The sequence below is a fragment of the Ictalurus furcatus genome, chromosome 17, assembly GCF_023375685.1.
Source record: "Ictalurus furcatus strain D&B chromosome 17, Billie_1.0, whole genome shotgun sequence".
Taxonomy (NCBI): Eukaryota; Metazoa; Chordata; class Actinopteri; order Siluriformes; family Ictaluridae; genus Ictalurus; species Ictalurus furcatus.
The window spans coordinates 21,526,167-21,544,675 of record NC_071271.1 but is presented as its reverse complement, the minus strand read 5'-3'; the positions used below and the strand labels follow the sequence as shown (position 1 = coordinate 21,544,675).

General features: G+C 43.3%; 1 protein-coding gene across 2 annotated transcripts; it reads left to right on the top strand.

Moving 5' to 3' along the window:
• Nucleotides 1–64: 64 nt before the first annotated feature.
• Nucleotides 65–11,439, top strand: LOC128621087 (tripartite motif-containing protein 16-like). Of its 2 annotated transcripts, none has more exons than XM_053646571.1 (6): nucleotides 65–720; nucleotides 4,533–4,625; nucleotides 4,784–5,017; nucleotides 8,116–8,275; nucleotides 8,361–8,417; nucleotides 8,645–11,439. In XM_053646571.1, exons 1-6 carry the CDS (start codon nucleotides 130–132, stop codon nucleotides 9,172–9,174), a joined length of 1,665 nt encoding a protein of 554 aa, XP_053502546.1. In that variant the 5' UTR covers nucleotides 65–129; the 3' UTR covers nucleotides 9,175–11,439. The 2 variants fall into 2 exon arrangements, with proteins under 2 accessions (XP_053502546.1, XP_053502545.1); XM_053646570.1 differs by having other exon boundaries at nucleotides 4,530–4,625.
• Nucleotides 11,440–18,509: the final 7,070 nt, after the last annotated feature.

Genomic DNA, 18,509 nt, shown 5'->3' with positions numbered 1-18,509 from the left:
TCCCTGCCTCTTTAAAGCCACGCCTGCGCTCTCTGTCACACTACACCACAAACAGAACCAGGAAGCTCTTTTCGCAGAAAACGAAACTCAGAAATTTTCCTTTCTGAGAGAGTGTGTGAGTGCAGGAAAATGGCAGAAGCCAGTATTTCAGTAGATCAGAATCAGTTCAGCTGTCCAGTGTGTCTGGATCGTCTGAAGGATCCAGTGACTACAACCTGTGGCCACAATTTCTGTAAGGTGTGTATTATTGGCTTCTGGGATCAGGAGGATGTGAAGGGCGTCTACAGCTGCCCCAGGTGTAGAAAGACTTTCAATCCAAGGCCTGTTCTACGCAGGAACAACATGCTGGCTGAAAAGGTGGAGAAACAAAATAAGACTGAACTCCAAGCTGTTTCTCCTGCTCACCGTTACGCTGGACCTGGAGATGTGGAGTGTGATTCCTGCATTGGGAGAAAACGTAAAGCCATTAATTCCTGTCTGGTGTGTCTGGCCTCCTATTGTGAAGATCATATTAAACCTCACAATCAGGCTCCTGCCTTTAAGAAGCACAAGTTAGTTGAACCCCGTGCAGAGCTCCAGGAGAAGATTTGCTCAGAACATGACAAACTCAGCGAGATGTACTGTCGTACTGACCAAAGCTTCATCTGTTACTTGTGTACAATGGATAAACATAAAGGCCATGATACAGTTTCAACTAAAGCAGAAAGAACTGAAAAACAGGTAAGAACTGGATGTCATTATTCTTTTAAAAGTCAGTTTATACAAATTCTATGCAGTGGTAGATGCTGGCATAAGCCATATTGGCAACCACCTAGGGTGGCAACACACTCAGGTGTGGCATGGGGGCATGCAGCTTTCAGACACTTGTTCACTTGTTCATAGTTCATTTCAGGCAGTTTTACACAGGATTGCGCATGCTCTCTGTTTTGTGCACAATACAGGGCATGCCCCATTCACTGAAAATGAATTCTTTATTGTCTCCTTGTGATATACACCCCCATTCTGCCACGCCTCACACCTCTGCTGCTGTCTGTCTGCTCATGAAAAGTCACCTGCTAGAAACCTCAAATTGGGAAGGATTATTTTATTAGTACCATACAAAAAAATAACAAAATGCTTCCCTTGATCCCTAGTTAAAACAATTTTAAAAAAACAATTCCAGAATCAATACATGAATCATTATTTTAATGTTATATTCTTATTTTGTAACATAAATAAATAAATAAATAAATAAATAATACATCTCTTAATTTGTCCACATCATTTGCACTGCAGTGTCATTCTGCCATTACATCTCAGTATTATTGCTGGTATCATACCTCATGTTCTATCTTGCCTTTTTGAAAATTTCTGACTCATGTCATTTTCACTGTAATTAGTCCCTTGCCATTTTACCTCACATCACTGTACTGCACATCCCCCATTTGTCAGTTGCATATATATGAAGTGTGAAGTGAATTTTTGCTAAAAGTTAAAGGGTTGTTGTTAAGGAAGTGTTAAACATGTCAAACCAGTCAGTGCACTTTAAACAGCCAACACTCAACAATAATTTTACCGAATTGTACAGCAACACAACAGTGCATAATGACCTTGTTAAAGCTCTAAGTGTTGATGTTTAAATAATTCTTTCATTTGAAACTTGTTACTTTGTAATAAAGCACATTTTGTTTTAGACATGTTTACATATATTTTCTATACATAAAAACTATGTATTGTGTGACAATTAGAATTTGCAAAAGACGTTTAAGAACTCAGTTTTGATTACAGACCACATCTACATAACATGCAATGTGATTGTTACTGCAAAAAGTGGGTAGAACATGAAAATTTGAGATGGACTTCTGATTTGCTTCTGCTTTGTGCTAGATCAGGGGTTCAAAAACATTTTAGGAAAATGACCCCAAGTCCTGACCATCCTACATTTTTATGCCTTGTTTGCGGTGGAGGCATCACCCTAAACACCACTGGCATGGATTTCTACTGCTTGAAACTACATATCCCTAGTGTGGGAACCCCAGCAGGCCCCAAAGAGTTCAAACTGATGCATGCTGTATCTTGTTAATTATTTCTGAGACCCAGTATCTTGGTCTGGGATAAAGTGGCTAGTGAAAGACAATTAGGCTGCCATTGATTAGAAAAACAGGCTACAATTGTAGAGATCATAAAAGTGTGAAGGAGACAGTGTGAGAGTCAGTGATCCTTGAGAGAGGGTGCATTTATGCTTCAGAGTGTCTCCAATTCTTCCAAGCCATTAGAGTGATGAGGGAGTAGAGTGTATGTCTGCAATGTTTCAAATGGAGAGAGACAGTATGTCTGCAATGCTTCACAAGATGGGGCTGATGTGTAAGGGGTGAGAAGAGACAGAACAGGTGCGAGCTTAGAGATGCCTTACAGGTGTGTCTCAGTGTGGAAACGTTATCTTTCGGATACATACTGACAGAGGCCTAGTGTTCACTTGTCGCGACATCAAGGTAGAGTGAAAACCACTCAGTTTTAAAAGCATTTATATGTAGAAGAATTGAGGAAGATTCCCCATACTTGAATGAGCAGCAAGTTGTGAAAGCACCATTGCCTGACTGGTGTGCATAGCTGTAAACAGTGGTAGCTATAACGGTCGCATGGTATACCAATACTAAATACTAATACAAGCCCAATTCCAAAAAAAGATGAGGCGCTGTGTAAAATGTAAATAAAAACAGAATGCAATGATTTGCAAATCTCAAACCTGTATGTTATTCACAATAGAACACAGAAAACATCAAATGTTTATTTTGAGGAAATGTACCACTTTAAGGAAAACAATAAGGTAATTTTGAAATTGATAGCCACAATATGTGTCAAGAGTTGGGATGGGGCAACAAAAGGCTGAGAAAGTAAGTGTTACTAACGAGTATAACAAGTCTTAGGTGGGAATCAAACTGGGGTCTCTCATGTACAAAGTGAGTTTACTGGCAGAGCTATTCCCCACATAATGACCCCAATAGCAGAGGCAACTAGGTAGAGATAATCCACAATAGAGTCTTTACTGACTAAAAGAGTAACAATAAAGGGGGGCGGGGGCAACAAACAGACACAAGGGCCCCAAAACATGAACAACACAGATTTAGCTTGCAGCAGGAAACAAGTGCTATAAGCCCAATACTAAACAATGAGGCATAGGCCAAGGCTGCTTAAATAGGGGAAAACCCAGGTGAAACAAATCAGGCCTAATGAGTAGCAGAGTTCAGCATGAGTCTGGAGAGAGGTGCCCCCTGCCAACCAGGAGGGGCATAACAGTCCAGTGAGGCGTTCTTACAAAAAGAAACAGCCGGAGGAACATTTTGCAACTAAGTAGGTTAATTGGCAACAGGTCAGTAACATGATTGCATATAAAAAGGGTATCTTAGAGAGGCAGAGTCTCTCAGAAGTAAAGATGGGATGAAATTTAGATGGACTCATATGTTGCTCTAAAACCTGTATATACCTTTCAGCATTGATGGTGTCTTTCCAGATGTGCAAGCTGCCCATTCCATAGGCACTAATGCACCCCAATACTATCAAAGATGCAGGCTTTTTAACTGAGTGCTAATAAAAAGCCGGATGGTCCTCTATAGTCCTCTTAAGTTTAGCGGGCGCGGCATCCATGATTTCCATGGATCAAAAATTTTGATTCATCTGACCACAGAACAGTTTTGCACTTTGCCTCAGTCCATTTTAAATGAGCTTTGGCCCAGAGAAGACAGCAGCATTTCTGGATCATGTTCACATATGGCTTCTTCTATGCATGATAGAGCTTTAACCAGCATTTGTGGATGGCACAGTGAACTGTGTTCATAGATAATGAGTTCTGGAGGTGTTTCTGAGCCCATGCAGTGATTTCCAGTGCAGTGCTGCCTGAAGGCCCAAAGATCACGGGCATGCAATATTGATTTTCACCCGTGTCCCTTGCACACAGAAATTTCCAGAGATTCTCTGAAATTTTGATATTACATACTGTAGATGTTGAGATATTCATAGTCTTCGCAATTTTACATTAAGAAATATTATTCTGAAATTGTTCCACAAACTGTAGATGTATGTAGTTTTTCACAGGTTGGTGAACCTCTGCAAATTTTTACTTCTGAATGAGTGTGCCTCTCTAAGATTCTCTTTTTATACCCAATCTGACCTGCTGTCAGTTAACCTCCAGCTGTTTCTTTTTAGTAACACTTACTTTTCCAGCATTTTGTTGCCCCTTCCCAACTTTTTTGAGGCATGTTGTGGCCATCAAATTCAAAACTACCTTTTTTTTCTTAAAATTGTACATTTCCTCACTATAAACATTTACAATGTTTTCTATGTTCTATTATGAATAACATATTGGTTTATAAAATTAGCAAATCATTGCAATCTTATTTTACACAGCGTACCAACTTTTTTGGAATTGGGGCTATACACTACAATTCTATAGAACCTGAGTAAAAATTATTTATTTTAGGCATGTTAAATGTTAACATTGCCAGACTGAGCTCATGATGCAGAATGATTAAATGTATTTTATTTGGCCTCAGAAGGAGCTACAGGAGGAGCAGATGAAATTCCAGCAGAGGATCCAGGAGAAGCAGAAGAAGGTGCAGGAGCTGAGACAGACTGTGTACACTATTAAGGTGAGGAGTGAGAAGAGGGATTCCTCTAAACATTCTCACACACACACACACACACACACACACACACACACACAATGTAGACAGTATAGGGTCACTGTAGGAGAAAGTTGATCTTTAAATGGAGCTCCATCATATGTGTGTGTGTGTGTGTCTAACAGAGGCATTCGCAGGCAGCAGTAGACGAGAGTGAGAAGATCTTTACTGAGCTGATCAGCTCCATGGAGAAAAAGCACTCTGAGGTGAAGGAGCTGATCAGAGCTCAGGAGGAAGCTGAACTGAGTCGAGCTGAACGACTCCTGAAGCAACTGGAGCAGGAGATTGCTGATCTTACGGGGAGAATATCTGAGCTGGAGCAGCTTTCACACACACATGATCACATCCACTTCCTCCAGGTAACACTCACTGTCTGATCTACAGAGGGCGCTGTTCCTCACAAAGTTTCCTATTAAAAGCTCATTACAGCATTTACATTTTTTCATTTAGCAGACGCTTTTATCCAAAGCGGCTTACAAATGAGGAAATATAAGCATATATAAGGAAATATAAGATTTTTTAATTGAGCTCTAGAAAAGCAAAGTGCCAGAGTAGAGGTGTGAAAGTCAGAGTATGTTTTTTGTTTTTTTGTTTTTAAATGAAGGATGATGTGTGGTTGGCGTTTGAGGGGTTAGTTACATGCTCATGGAAGAGCTGGGACGTTTGTTGTTTTTTGAAGATCGTGACAGATTCTGCGGTCCGTATTGAAGTTGGAAGTTTATTCCACCACTGAGGGACAGTTAGTGTGAAGGTTCTGGAAAGGGACCTTGAGCCATGCTGAGTAGGCACTACCAAGCTTCAGTCGTTAATCGATCGCAGATTGCGTGATGGAACGTAAGCCTTCAGGAGAGTGTTGAGGTTGGGGGGGGGCTGCTGTTCCAGACAAGGTCTTGTACGTGAGCATCAAAGCCTTGAGTTTGATATGGGCAGCTACAGGAAGCCAGTGGAGGGAGATGAAGAGGGGTGTGACGTGGGTCCTTTTGAGCTAGTTGAAGACAAGACATGCTATTGCATTCTGTATCATCTGAAGGGGTTTGATGGAGCTGGCTGGGAGGCCCGAGAGTAGTGCATTGCAGTAGTCCAGTTTTGATATGACAAGAACCTGGACTAGTAGCTGTGTAGCCTGTTCGGGGAGATAGGGTCTGATTTTATTGATGTTATACAGAATGAACCTACAGAACCATACAGTTGTTGAAATGTGGTCTGTAAACTTGAAGCTGTTTAAAAAATGTCACCCCAAGGTTCCTGGCTGTCCTGGTTGGCTTGAGTGTGGTTGAGCTGAGCTGTGCAGTGAGGTTGTGGTTGATTGAGGGGCAGGCTGGGATGACGCTGAATGAAAAGAAGCTTAGATTTTGCCAAGTTGAGCTTAAGGTGGTGTTCAGTTATCCAGTCCGAGATATCAGAGAGGCAAGCAGAGATTCGTGCAGAGACAGATGGATCATCAGGCTGGAAGGACAGATAGAGCTGGGTGTCGTCAGCATAGCAATTGTATGAGAAGCCATGAGACTCAATCAACTGCCATAGAGATGTAGTATAAATAGAAAAGAGTAGTGGTCCCAGAAATGACCCCTGAGGAATGCCAGTTGTGAGTTGCTGAGTTTCAGAAATACCTCCCTCCACAATACCTTGAAGGATCTGTCTGAGAGATAGGATTCCACCCAGCACAGAGTCGTTCCGATGATGCCCAGGCTGGAGAGAGCTGACAGTAGGATCTGATGATTCACAGTGTCTAAAGCAGCAGAGAGATTGAGTAGGATGAGGACAGATGATCTAGAGGTTAATCTTGCTAGTCATAAGGTTCCAGTGACAGAAACCAGAGCAATCTCTGTAGAGTGACTGCTTTTGAAGCCAGACTGCTTGGTTTCCAGGAGGTTGTTCTGTGTGAGAAAAATGGAGAGTTGATTGAAAACAGCTCTTTCAAGGATTTTGGAAAGAAAAGGGAGAAGGGAAACAGGTCTGTAGTTGTCAACCACAGCAGGGTTAAGTGACAGTTTTTTTAAGCAGTGGGGTAACCTTTGTAAGTGAGGTAGGGTATGTGCCAGTAGAGAGGGATGTGTAAAAGATGTGTGTGAGTGCAGGTAATAGTGTGGGAGAGATGGACTGAAGAAGGTGAGAAGGGATAGGGTCAAGAGGGCAGGTTGTGGGATGGCTAGAGAGGAGGAGTTTTGAGACATCAGTCTCTGAGAGAGGAGAGAAAGAGGTCAGTTGAGAGTTACATGGTGGAGGAGTCGGTCTATGTGTGTCTGTGGTTGAGAACTGGTTCCTGATTGATCTAACCTTGTTGGAAAAGAAAGTGGCATAATCGTCTGCAGTGAGAGAGGTAGGGGGAGGAGGGGGACAGAGAAGAGAAGAAAAGGTTTTGAAGAGAGTACAGGTGATGGGAGAGCTGCCAATCTTCTCTTGGTAGTATATGGCTTTAGCAGTGGAGATGCTATGGGAAAAAGAGGAGACAAATGTTTGGTAATTGGTTAGGTCAGTCAAATCGTTAGATTTATGGCATTTCCTTTCAGCTGCTCTTAGTTTGGCCCGGTTGTTAGACAGAGCTTCTGAGAGCCAAGGGCTAGGACATGATGTGCGAGCTGGTCTAGAGGTTAGGGGGCAGATGCTGTAAAGAGAAGATGTTAGAGTGGAACATAGCATGTCAGTTGCGGTGTTTAAGTCCAGTGAGGAGAGGTGGATATCAGAGGAAATTGAGGTTGTGACAATGGAGATGATGTGTGAGAGGGAAAGGGAGTGAAGACTGCGATGAAAGGAGATTGAAGGTGGAGACAGTGAAGGGGGTGAGGGGAGATAAATATAAAACTGGATAAAGAAATGGTCAGAGGTGTGGAGAGGAGTAATAAGAAGATTTTGTGTGGTGCAGTTATGTGTGAGGATGAGGTCGAGCTGTTTGCCGGCTTTGTGAGTTGTTGGGGTGGCGAACTGTTTGAGGTCCAATGTGGGAAGGAGTGCAAGAAAATTAGCTGCATGCAGCTTGTCTAGGTGAATGTCACCGAGGACCACAAAAGGAGTCCCGGCATCCAGGATGGTGCATAGTAGCATGTCAAACTCTTTGTTGAACTTCCCCAGCTGACCTGGAGGATGATAAATAACAAGAAAGAGCATTTTGGCTGGGTCAGTAACTGTAACAGCATGAAATTCAAAGCAAGTGTAGGAGCAAAAGGGAGAAAGACATGTAAATTTCCATTTTTGGAGACAAGAGAACCTGTACCACCCCCTCGCCTGTTGGGGCGTGAGGTATGGGAGAAGTTGAAGTTGGAGGCAAGGGCAGCGGGTGTGGCAGTGTTCTCAATATGGAGCTCAGTCAGAGCCAGCACACCGAGGTAAATAAATGGACAGGAACAATAAATGTTCCTGTCTAAGATCACAAGTGTGTCTTTGGTCTGATTCAGTCTGAGATTCATTTGTTCCTCTCCTACACTTTTCTCCTTCTCTATTATGTGTTTCCTCTCTGTAGAGTTTCCCGTCTCTCTGTGTTTCTCCTGGATCTGAGGACTCACCCAGCTTCACTGTCAATCAACATCTCTCATTTGATGGGGTGAGGAAATCTCTCTCAGATCTGAAACAACGAGTCGAGAAAATCTGTGAGGAGGGATTCAACCAAATCTGTCCACAAGGTAGCAATTTAATTGATGTATCTGTCTGAAACAAGGCTTTAAACTGTTTCCATGCCATATTTCTGTTTCCATTTTATTTCCACAGCTGCAGCATTTCAGGTATTACCTTTACAGCCGAAAACCAGAGAGGATTTACTGCAGTGTAAGTGTAAAATACACACAAACAGCCCTTATCCAGCGCAAATTACATTTATCACATTTATACAGCTGAGCAATTAAGGGTTAAAGGCCTTGCTCAAGGGCCCAGCAGTGGCAGCTTATTGGTGCTGTGATTTTAACTCACAACCTTTCAAGCAGTTGTCCACGTTCTTAACCACTGAGGTACAACTTTCCATTAAAATCTAACCTATGCACATTTTATTGTTTTAGATTTCTGTTATCTGACTCTGGATCCCAGCACAGCACATCGTCAACTCATTCTGTCTGAAAAGAACAGAGTGGTGAAGCGCAGTAGGACACAACAGCGATATCCTGATCATCAAGAGAGATTTGACTCTTGGTCTCAGGTGTTGTGTAAGGAGAGTGTGTGTGGATTCAGTTACTGGGAGGTGGAATGGAGCGGTGATGTGTCCATATCAGTCTCCTATAAAGAGATCAACAGAAAAGGAGGCGGATGTGAGAGTTTGTTTGGATTCAACAATCAGTCCTGGAGTCTGCAGTGTTCTCCTTCCACTGTCGCTTTCTGGCACAACAACATTAAGACTGATCTCCGAGGTCCAGTATCCTCCAGAATAGGAGTGTATGTGGATCACAGTGCAGGAACTCTGTCCTTCTACAGCATCTCTGACATGATGAGGCTCCTCCACAGAGTCCACACCACATTCATTCAATCTCATCCTCTATACGCTGGGTTCTGTGTAGGTAATAACTCAATTCTGAGGTTATGTGACTTGAAATGAAATGTTAGTAAAGGAGTTTACAGAAACTATAAGAGAGGTGTGAGATTTAATTTCACCCTGAGCTACAATGCCTCTTTTGGGTGTACAAACTGTAACACTAATTTCTCTTATTATAATTTTCTAATGGCATCTTTTCTATAGATTAATAAATTACATAAATAATATCTTATTGCAGAATGCAGGATGTTTCTAGAACAAAGAAATGTTATGAAGCAGACTATTTAACTGTATGCTGTCACATACCGGGACATAAGAGAGGTTGAGGAGGGATGCACGTGCAGTTAAAGATGTTTATTAAAGAGAGAGGCAGGCAGACAAATCTAAATCGTGATACAGAAGCATGGTCTAATAACATTCAAAAGGTCAGGCGATCGGCAAACGGGCATAAACAGGGCTAGGCTGGAATCAACACGAGAAACAATGTCATTAACATGAGACGAGGAAACAATCGCTTAATAAAGCGGTAAACTCAATACTGTATAATTTGCACAGAGACATGAGGGGTTTACATGACGAATGTAATCATGGGTTAAACACAGGCCAGCTGAAAACGATGACACACATTCGGGAAACAACTAATGACAAAACAGGGGAGGAGACAGAACATAATCATAAAAAAAGCATGTGTCCAAAGTAAACAAAGGCACTGTCATTGAAAACCGAAAAGTGTGCGTTCGCTGAGCGCTCGTGCACCTGGCTCGTGCACGCGCATGCGCTTCAGTTTTCTGAGCTCACTGCAATCCTGCAGCGCTGACTCAAGGAGAAATCGTGACATATGCACTATTAGCAAATGTATTGTGCTGATCTGAAAAATGTTTCAAAAATTCTGTTTTGGGTTTGGCAAAGACAGTTTCTTTTGAAATAATAAAACTTACTCAAACTGCTGTGTCTTTCTGCGTTGCTTCTGGTGGAAACACACCCTACTGTGTGTTAAAGCCATTTTTTATTTTATATCTTTAACCATTGTCTGGTTAAGGGCCTGGATAATATACAGTGCTCTCTGAAAATATTCAGACCCCCATCCGTATCAATCTGCAAAAATAATACTCCATTATAATAAAAAGAAATAAACAAATTTCTTGTGTCAAATTAAAAAAATAAAGTAACTACAATGTCAGATGTGTAGAAGAATTCAGAACCTTTGCTGCTATCATATTCGAAACTGAGCTCAAATTAATTTTCACTTACCATCTCTGAATCTTATCTTAGCCCACTCTTCCACCAAGGCCTTTGCAAGTTCTCAATCCCATTTGGGGGGGACACATGGTTACATGTAATTTTCTACTGCAAGGACGATCGGCTGTCCTTCCTGTCTCCCTGTAGCACTGTCTTAGGTGTCTTACATTACAGACATTGCAGTTTATTGCTCTGGCCACATCTGCAGACCTCATGCCTCCTTGCAGCAGGTCTATGGCATGTTCATGCAGGTGAGCAGGCATCCAAGGCATCTTTCTTCTGGTGTTTTTCAGAGTCAGAAGAAAGGTCTCTTTGGTGTCCTAAGTTATTGTCACTGTGACCTTAATTGACCCTGATTAAAGCTCCAGTTCCAGCTGAAGAAAACCAGCCCCAAAGTATGATGCTGCTGCCCCATGCTTCCCCATGGGGATGGTGTTCTTTTGTGCCAAACACATCTTTTGGTATTATGGCCAAAAAGTTAATCTTTGGTCTCATCTAATGTCATTAGACATTAATCCACAGGGTTTTGGAAAATTGGATGATTAATTAAAACTGTTTTATTTAGTTTAAAAAGGTTTCCGTCTTGCCACCCTACCCTGTAGCCTAGACATATGAAGAATTTGGGAGATTGTTGTCACATTTAGGGAGCAAACAGTTCTTTCAAGAAATTACTGCAATTCTTTTAATGTCGATTAAAAGAATGGCAAACTCTCTGACCAGTTTTCTTCTGGTCTACTCATCATATTTAGAGGGACATGCTGTTCTTAGTAGTGTCCCTGTCGTGATGTATTTTCTCCACTTGTTGATTATTGTCTTTACATTGTTCCATGATATATGCAATGCCTTGGAAATTGTTTGTAATCCCCCTCTCCTGATTTATATTTTTCAACAATGAGATCCCATGCCTGCTTTGTAGTCTTTTTGTGACCCATGGCTTTTCTAGTTGGATATTATCAAGAAAACTGATTCTTATTGTATTTCACTTTAATTAATAGGTTAACATTTTATAATAAGGTAGAAAAGTTTCTGACACGATTTATGGGTGTGTAGATTTTCTAGATCCACTGTGTGTATGTGTGTGTGTGTGTGTGTGTGTATATATATATATATATATATATATATATATATATATATATATATATATATATATATATATATAGCTATTTTATCACTATTATATTGCTTTGCTTTAAAACTTTAATAAAGTTGAAGAGTCAAAGCTTGTTACTCGAGTGTCTTACTTTAATAAATCCTGTTTAATCTGTGTGTATAACCTGACTGACTGTTTACTTGAATAAATGTAAAAAATATAAAAATGATAGCTAACATTTTTCCAGTTAAACGTAGAGTAACCCATGAGAAAGATATCTGAATAGTTTTAAAGTTTTAAGTTGACACAAAGATTTTTACTGCATGAATTCACATTCTCATTGCTGCCTCTTTACACACGCTGTCAGCTTGATTACAATTTACTGACGCCTACTGGTTAATATAATAATGCAAGCTGGGTGTAACACCTCCATGTAACCTACTATAGAAAAGTCCAAAAATCAGATTGTTGTAGAAGTCACTGTAATAAGATTAAAGTTCCAGCTTCCATACAGAGTCTAGTCTAGCTGTCAAGCTCTTTCTCTTTCTTTCTCTTGTCTCCCCATGTTTAGTTTAGCTCATTTATTCCTTTATGCAGCTGCTTATCCATTCAGACTTCTGACTAAAAAGTTGCTTTGGTGTTTTAAAATTTGTTTCTGTTATTTACTTTGCATCAGACACATTTTTAAAGCTTTTATGACATAAATGTTCCCCTGATGTGCTGTTTGTGATGTTTTATTTACAAACCTTCCAGCAATGATGTAAAAACGCATTCAAATATGCAAAATATGGTCATGAAGCAAAGATATTTATAAGAATTCAGAATTCATTTAATGAGAATATGTAAATCACAGAGAATCACATTTACACAAAACAATTCTCTACATTCTTTAAAACCTGAACTCCGTGTCTCTTTAAAGCCACGCCTTCGTGCCTTTAAAAAACCTGTCACACTGCACCACAAACAGAACTAGGAAGCTCTTTTCCAAGAAAATGAAACTCAGAAATTTTCCTTTCTGAGTGAATGTGTGAGTGCAGGAAAATGGCAGAAGCCAGTATTTCAGTAGATCAGGATCAGTTCATCTGTCCAGTGTGTCTAGATCATCTGAAGGATCCAGTGACTACGCCCTGTGGCCACAATTTCTGTAAGGTGTGTATTAATGGCTTCTGGGATCAGGAGGATGTGAAGGGTGTCTACAGCTGTCCCCAGTGTAGAGAGACTGTCACTCCAAGGCCTGTTCTACGCAGGAACATGCTAATTCTGCAGGAGAAAGTTTGAGTGGCCGTTGAGTAGTTCTCTCTAGGTTCAGACATCTTGGCACCTGCCTTACAGTTTCATACTCTGGTGCTTAGCGCAAGGGGAAATCATGACAGAACCCAGTCCCCCCCACCCCCAAAGGCGCTACTCCCAGAGTGCCAGAAAACACTCCTTCCCCCGGTGGTCCGGGCCCTCTGGGCAAAATGTCTTCACAGCCTCTCAGGTCTGGAGGCAGGCATTGTCCAACAGATAACAGGCTCCTCAAGGAGCCGAGGGGCAGGCATGAGGCTGGGGCAGGCTCACCGGGGTCGCTAGACAGCACCCAGGCAAGGGACGAGAAGGTAGAGCGACGTCCTCAGCGGAACAGGAAGGCAGAGCGATATCCTGAGCTGAGCAGGGAGGCTGAACTTGGTTGGCCGTGTCAGCAGACTCTGGCATGACCAGAATTTGGTTGGCCGTGTCAGCAGACTCAGGAGCGAGCAAAACTTGGTTGGCCATGTCAACAGACTCAGGTGTGAGCCGAACGTGGTTGGTCGTACCGTCACCCTCGGAAAGGAACATGGCTTAGGAGGCTGTCTCATCGACCTCGGACAGGATTATGTTACTGCAAAAATTGGGTAGAACATGAAAATTTTAGATGGACTTCTGACTGGCTTTTGCTTTGCGCTAGATCAGGGGTTCCGAAACATTATGGGAAAATGACCCTAAGTGGACATTAATTTTCTGTGACCCCAATCCTGACACCTTTCTATGTGAATAACATATGGGTTTATGTGTATTGCAAATCATTGCATTCTGTTTTTATTTACATTTTAGGCAGTGTCCCAGTTTTTTTGGAATTGGGGTTGTACACTATAATTCTACAGAACCTGAGTAAAAGTTATTCATTTTAGTCATGTTAATTGTTACAATTGACACACTGAGCTCCTGATTTAGAAATAATTAAATGTATTTTATTTGTCTCAGAATGAGGTAAAGGAGGAGCAGATGAAATCCCAGCAGAGGATCCAGGAGAAGCAGAAGAAGGTGCAGGAGCTGAAACAGACTGTGGACACTATTAAGGTAAGGAGTAAACACACACACACACACACACACAATATATAGACAGTATAGGGTCATTGTAAGAGAAAGTTGATCTTTAGATGCAGCTCCATCGTGTATGTGTGTGTGTGTTTGTGTGTCTTACAGATGCGTTCACAGGCAGCAGTAGATGAGAGTGAAGGGATCTTTACTTAGCTGATCAGCTCCATGGAGAAAAAGCGCTTGGAGGTGAAGGAGCTGATCAGAGCTCAGGAGAAAGCTGAATTGAGTCGAGCTGAACAACTCCTGAAGCAACTGGAGCAGGAGATTGCTGATCTTAAGAGGAGAGTCACTGAGCTGGAGCAGCTTTTACACACACACGATCACATCCACTTCCTCCAGGTAACACTCACTGTCTGATCTACAGAGGGCGCTGTTCCTGACAAAGTTTCCTCCTAAAAGCATCTGGGTTACGCGTGTAACCCTGTTCCCTGAGAAGGGAACGAGACGTTGTGTTTAGCATAACACTATGGGAATGCCCTTGCGCATGACTGGCATCTGAAGGTTGTGTAAAATCATGCCTATTTATAGGCCTGCCATGATCAGGTGATGTGGCAATTAAGTGCGTCACATGATATATATATGGCACCTGTGAACTGTGCCGTCAGCCTCTATTATCTGAAGCGAAGACGCAATTCACAGGACTACCCTGGTATGACAAAGCTACGCAACGTCTCGTTCCCTTCTTAGGGAAAAGGGTTACAGGAATACCTAGGCGTTCCCTTTCAAAGTGAACTCCAAGTTGCGTTTAGCATAACACTGTGGGAACGAGAATACCCACTCCCTCATACCGAGGGTACGGCCTGTTCAAAAAGACCCAAGCCCGAGGGTCACTGCAAGACACTCGAGCCCAGGGCAGAATGAATATCTAGGCTGTAATATCGAATGAATGTGTGTGGCGTAGACCACCCTGCAGCAGCACACACATCCTGTAAGGATACCCCGTTGGACAAAGCCTTTAAGGAGGCAACCCCCCTAGTGGAATGGGCCCTTATGCCCAGAGGCGTAGCAAGACCACGCGCCTCCTAAGCGATAGAGATTGCTTCCACTATCCAATTAGAGATGCGCTGCTTTGACACGGCATCACCTCTACTGTTGCGGCCAAAGCAGACCAGCAGCTGCTCTGACTTACACCACTGGCTGGAGTGGTGGACGTAAGTACAGAGAGCCCTTACTGGACACAGCAGGTGAATACTCTCTTGTTCCGGTGTGAGGAACAGAGGAGGGCAGAAAGCCTGCAACACCACAGGCTGGGCAGCAGATGTAGTCACTTTAGGAATATAATCTGGCCTAGAATACAGGAAGGCTTTGGCTAATCCAGGAGTATAGTCAAGGCAGGAAGGGGCAACAGAGAGGGCTCAAATAGGGCACCTGACAGACCTTCCAGGACCAGAAAGCTGACACTTGAGTGCATACAATTTCCTCATGGATGGTGCCCTAGGGTTCAACATGGTCTCTACAACCTCAGTTGTGAGACCAGAATCTATGAGCTGGTTCCCCTCAGGGGCCAGACCCAGAGTTTCCATAGTTGTGGCCGAGGGTGATAAATCAGCCCTCCAGCTTGAGACAGTAGATCCACACTAAAGGCTCAAATGGGGCACCTGACAGTCCTTCCAGGACCATAGAAAGGTCCCAGGAAGGTATGCGCGGCCTGCAGATGGACCTCAGCCACCTGACACCACGCATAAACTTCAATGTTAGAGGATGTTGCCCCATAGAGGCTCCATCAACAGGGGCGTGGCTGGCCAAAATGGTGGCCACATAAACCCTGATTGTAGAAGGAGCCCATCCTGCTCAGAAACATCTTTGTAAGAACTCCAGGACTGTAGCTATTGCGCAGTTTACTGGGTCTAGCTAGCATTCCTCACACCACAAGACAAAAAGCTGCCACTTGAGCACATATAATTTCCACATGGATTGTGCTCTAGGGTTCAACATGGTACGTTGCACTCACTGCCAAAACTTTCCCTCTGCCCAGAGAAGAATTAGTTGCGCCTGACTAAACAGGGGGCGCGGACATAATCCTCCATGGTAGTCAATATATGAGACCACCGCTGTGTTGTCTGTAAACACATGGTAACCTCTCAATTGACGTAGGCTGCTGCTGCCATAAGCTCCAATAGTCTCCCATAGAGACTGGAGGGGATGCCAAGATCCAGCTTTATCTTGCTCAACGTTGATAGGATTGACCGTATGCATGTTGGGGATAGAAATGCCCTCATCATAGTAGAACCCTTATAACCCCTAGAAAAGTTGTCCACTGCACTAGAGAAAGCATATTTTTCTGAGGTTCAACCTGAGCCCCAACCTCTTCATATGGGTGAGAACAACGTCTCGATGTTGAACCGCCAGTTCCTTGGATCGTGCTAGAATTAACCAGTCGTGCAGGTAGTTTAGTACACGGATGCCCTGGAGTCACAATGGAGCCAGAATGACATCCATGCACTTTGTGAAGGTGCGAGGGGATAAAGCTAGCCCGAAGGGAAGAACCCGATCTTGGCTATGTGGAAAATGCACCTTTTAGATCTCTCGTCACAAACTGAATCTGTGGAATGATAAGTTTGGGCTTCAGCATCTTGAACCTGTATGTCTGAAGAGTACAGTTCAGATGACGCAGATCTAAAATTGGCCGCATACTCCTCTATTTTTTTGCAGATCAGGAAATAACGGCTGTAAAAACCTCCCTCCCTCAGGGAACGGGGTACATGTTCTATGGCCCCTTTGTCCAAGAGGAATCTTACCTCCTGCGCTAACGTCAGGCTCTGGTCTGTGCTGACTACTGTGGTGAGCACACCTCTGAACCGGGGGTGTTGAGCTCTAAACTGGACCCGGTACCCTTTTGTATGGTAGACAGAACCCATGGAGACACATTTGGCAGTAGTTTCCACGCTGCCAGATGGTCTTTTAGTGATGTTAACTATTCCACATTCTATTGGAGGGAAAGCATCAGATTTCCGTTGCCCTGTGACAGCTCGCTGAACAGAGAACACTGAAAATTCGGGACAGCTTAACTCAGGAAGGCACTACAGTAGCACTGGGGGCTAACTGCCCTAATAACCTCATGTCCCTTGATACATCCCTCCATGGCCCCTCAGGACCGCTCTTCTTTGTCTGCTTGGCCTTTAGGACCATTATCAGATCAGGTCTAGTAACAGGCCGTGACTGTGGACGCCCGGTTCCCCTGGCTGTCTGCAGGGGTTGGCGGGCTGCCATACTTGCCTTCTGTGATGGATGCCTGGGTGAACTCGACACAACAGGGAAGGAACTGGCTTAATGTCACCATATGTTGAACTCACTCAGCAGGTCTGCTTGGTAGGCCTTCAAGCCTGTCACTGTATGCAGTGACCCACAAGCAATACTACTACTGCATAGGCTTTGAACACCCACGGTGGCCTTACACAGTGGCTTGGATGGCAAAGCCGGCCCCCCTAAATTATTTGCCGTCGATTGAGCGAGGTAGCTATTTTGTCATGCACTTCTGGAAGAAAGGGGAGTTTTCTGCAGTGTGAGGGATTTACTTTCACTGGAGAGAAAAAAGCTCATCCAGCCTTAGTAATCACTTCAACCAACTCTTTATATGTTGTTCTCAGTTTTTAGTACACCCTTCTGGCTCCTCAGAGTCAGAGAGGAATTATTACTATTATTTGTGTGTGTGTGTGGTTTTTTTTTTTGGCTGTCCATAGTGGAAGGAGGAGTCATGATGCGAGCTCTAAAATCCATTGGAGAGCCGGACCCGGAAGACAGAGCAAGAAACCCGGAAGACAGAGCAAGAGGCTCCTCTTCCGGATCCATAAGAGATCCCCCGGACCTGAGACAGCTAGCTATCTCAGCAGCGGCCGGCCCAGAGCCGCGAGGCTCTGAAACCCAACTTGCTTCGGCTTCCAAGAAGAGACCAAGTCGTGAGCGGAGCTGCCTAATGTAGGCGTTATAATGCGCAGTCAGACTTCTCAAGGGCTGCCGTCGCATGCTCCACCCCTAAACACTTCACACAGAAAGTGTGCACTACTCCCCATGATGAAACGGGTGCAAGGCGTAACACGATTCCTGAATTCTCTCACTCATATTTTTCTCTCTCGCTCATTCCTTTTTTTCCCTCTCTTTTCTTAAAGGGATAGAAAAGAGATTTTGAGAAAAGATAGAGAGGAAATGAAGCATCTTTTTGTTTCTTTCCACAAACAACCAACATGCAGTCTTGCTGAAGATATTGAGGCTGATGGAGCGGTTCACAGGTGCCATTATATATCACGCAATCCACTTAAATGCCACGTCACCTGATCACGGCAGACCTATAAATAAGCATGATTTTACACAAGCTTCAGATGCCGGTCGCGCGCAAGGGCACTCCCATAGTGTTATGCTAAACGCAACGTGGAGTTCCCTTTGAAAGGGAACTTGTTACAGCAACAATAAATGTTCCTGTCTGAGATCACAAGTATGTCTTTGGTCTGACACAGTCTGAGATTCATTCGTTCTTGTCCTACATTTTTCTCCTTCTCTATTATGTGTTTCCTCTCTGTAGAGATTCCCGTCTCTCCGTGTTTCTCCTGGATCTGAGGACTCACCCAGCTTCACTGTCAATCAACATCTCTCATTTGTTGGAGTGAGGAAATCTCTCTCAAATCTGAAACAACGAGTCGAGAAAATCTGTGAAGAGGAATTCAACAACATCCGTCCACAAGGTGGCAATTTAATTGATGTATCTGTCTGAAACAAGGCTTTTAACTGTTTCCAT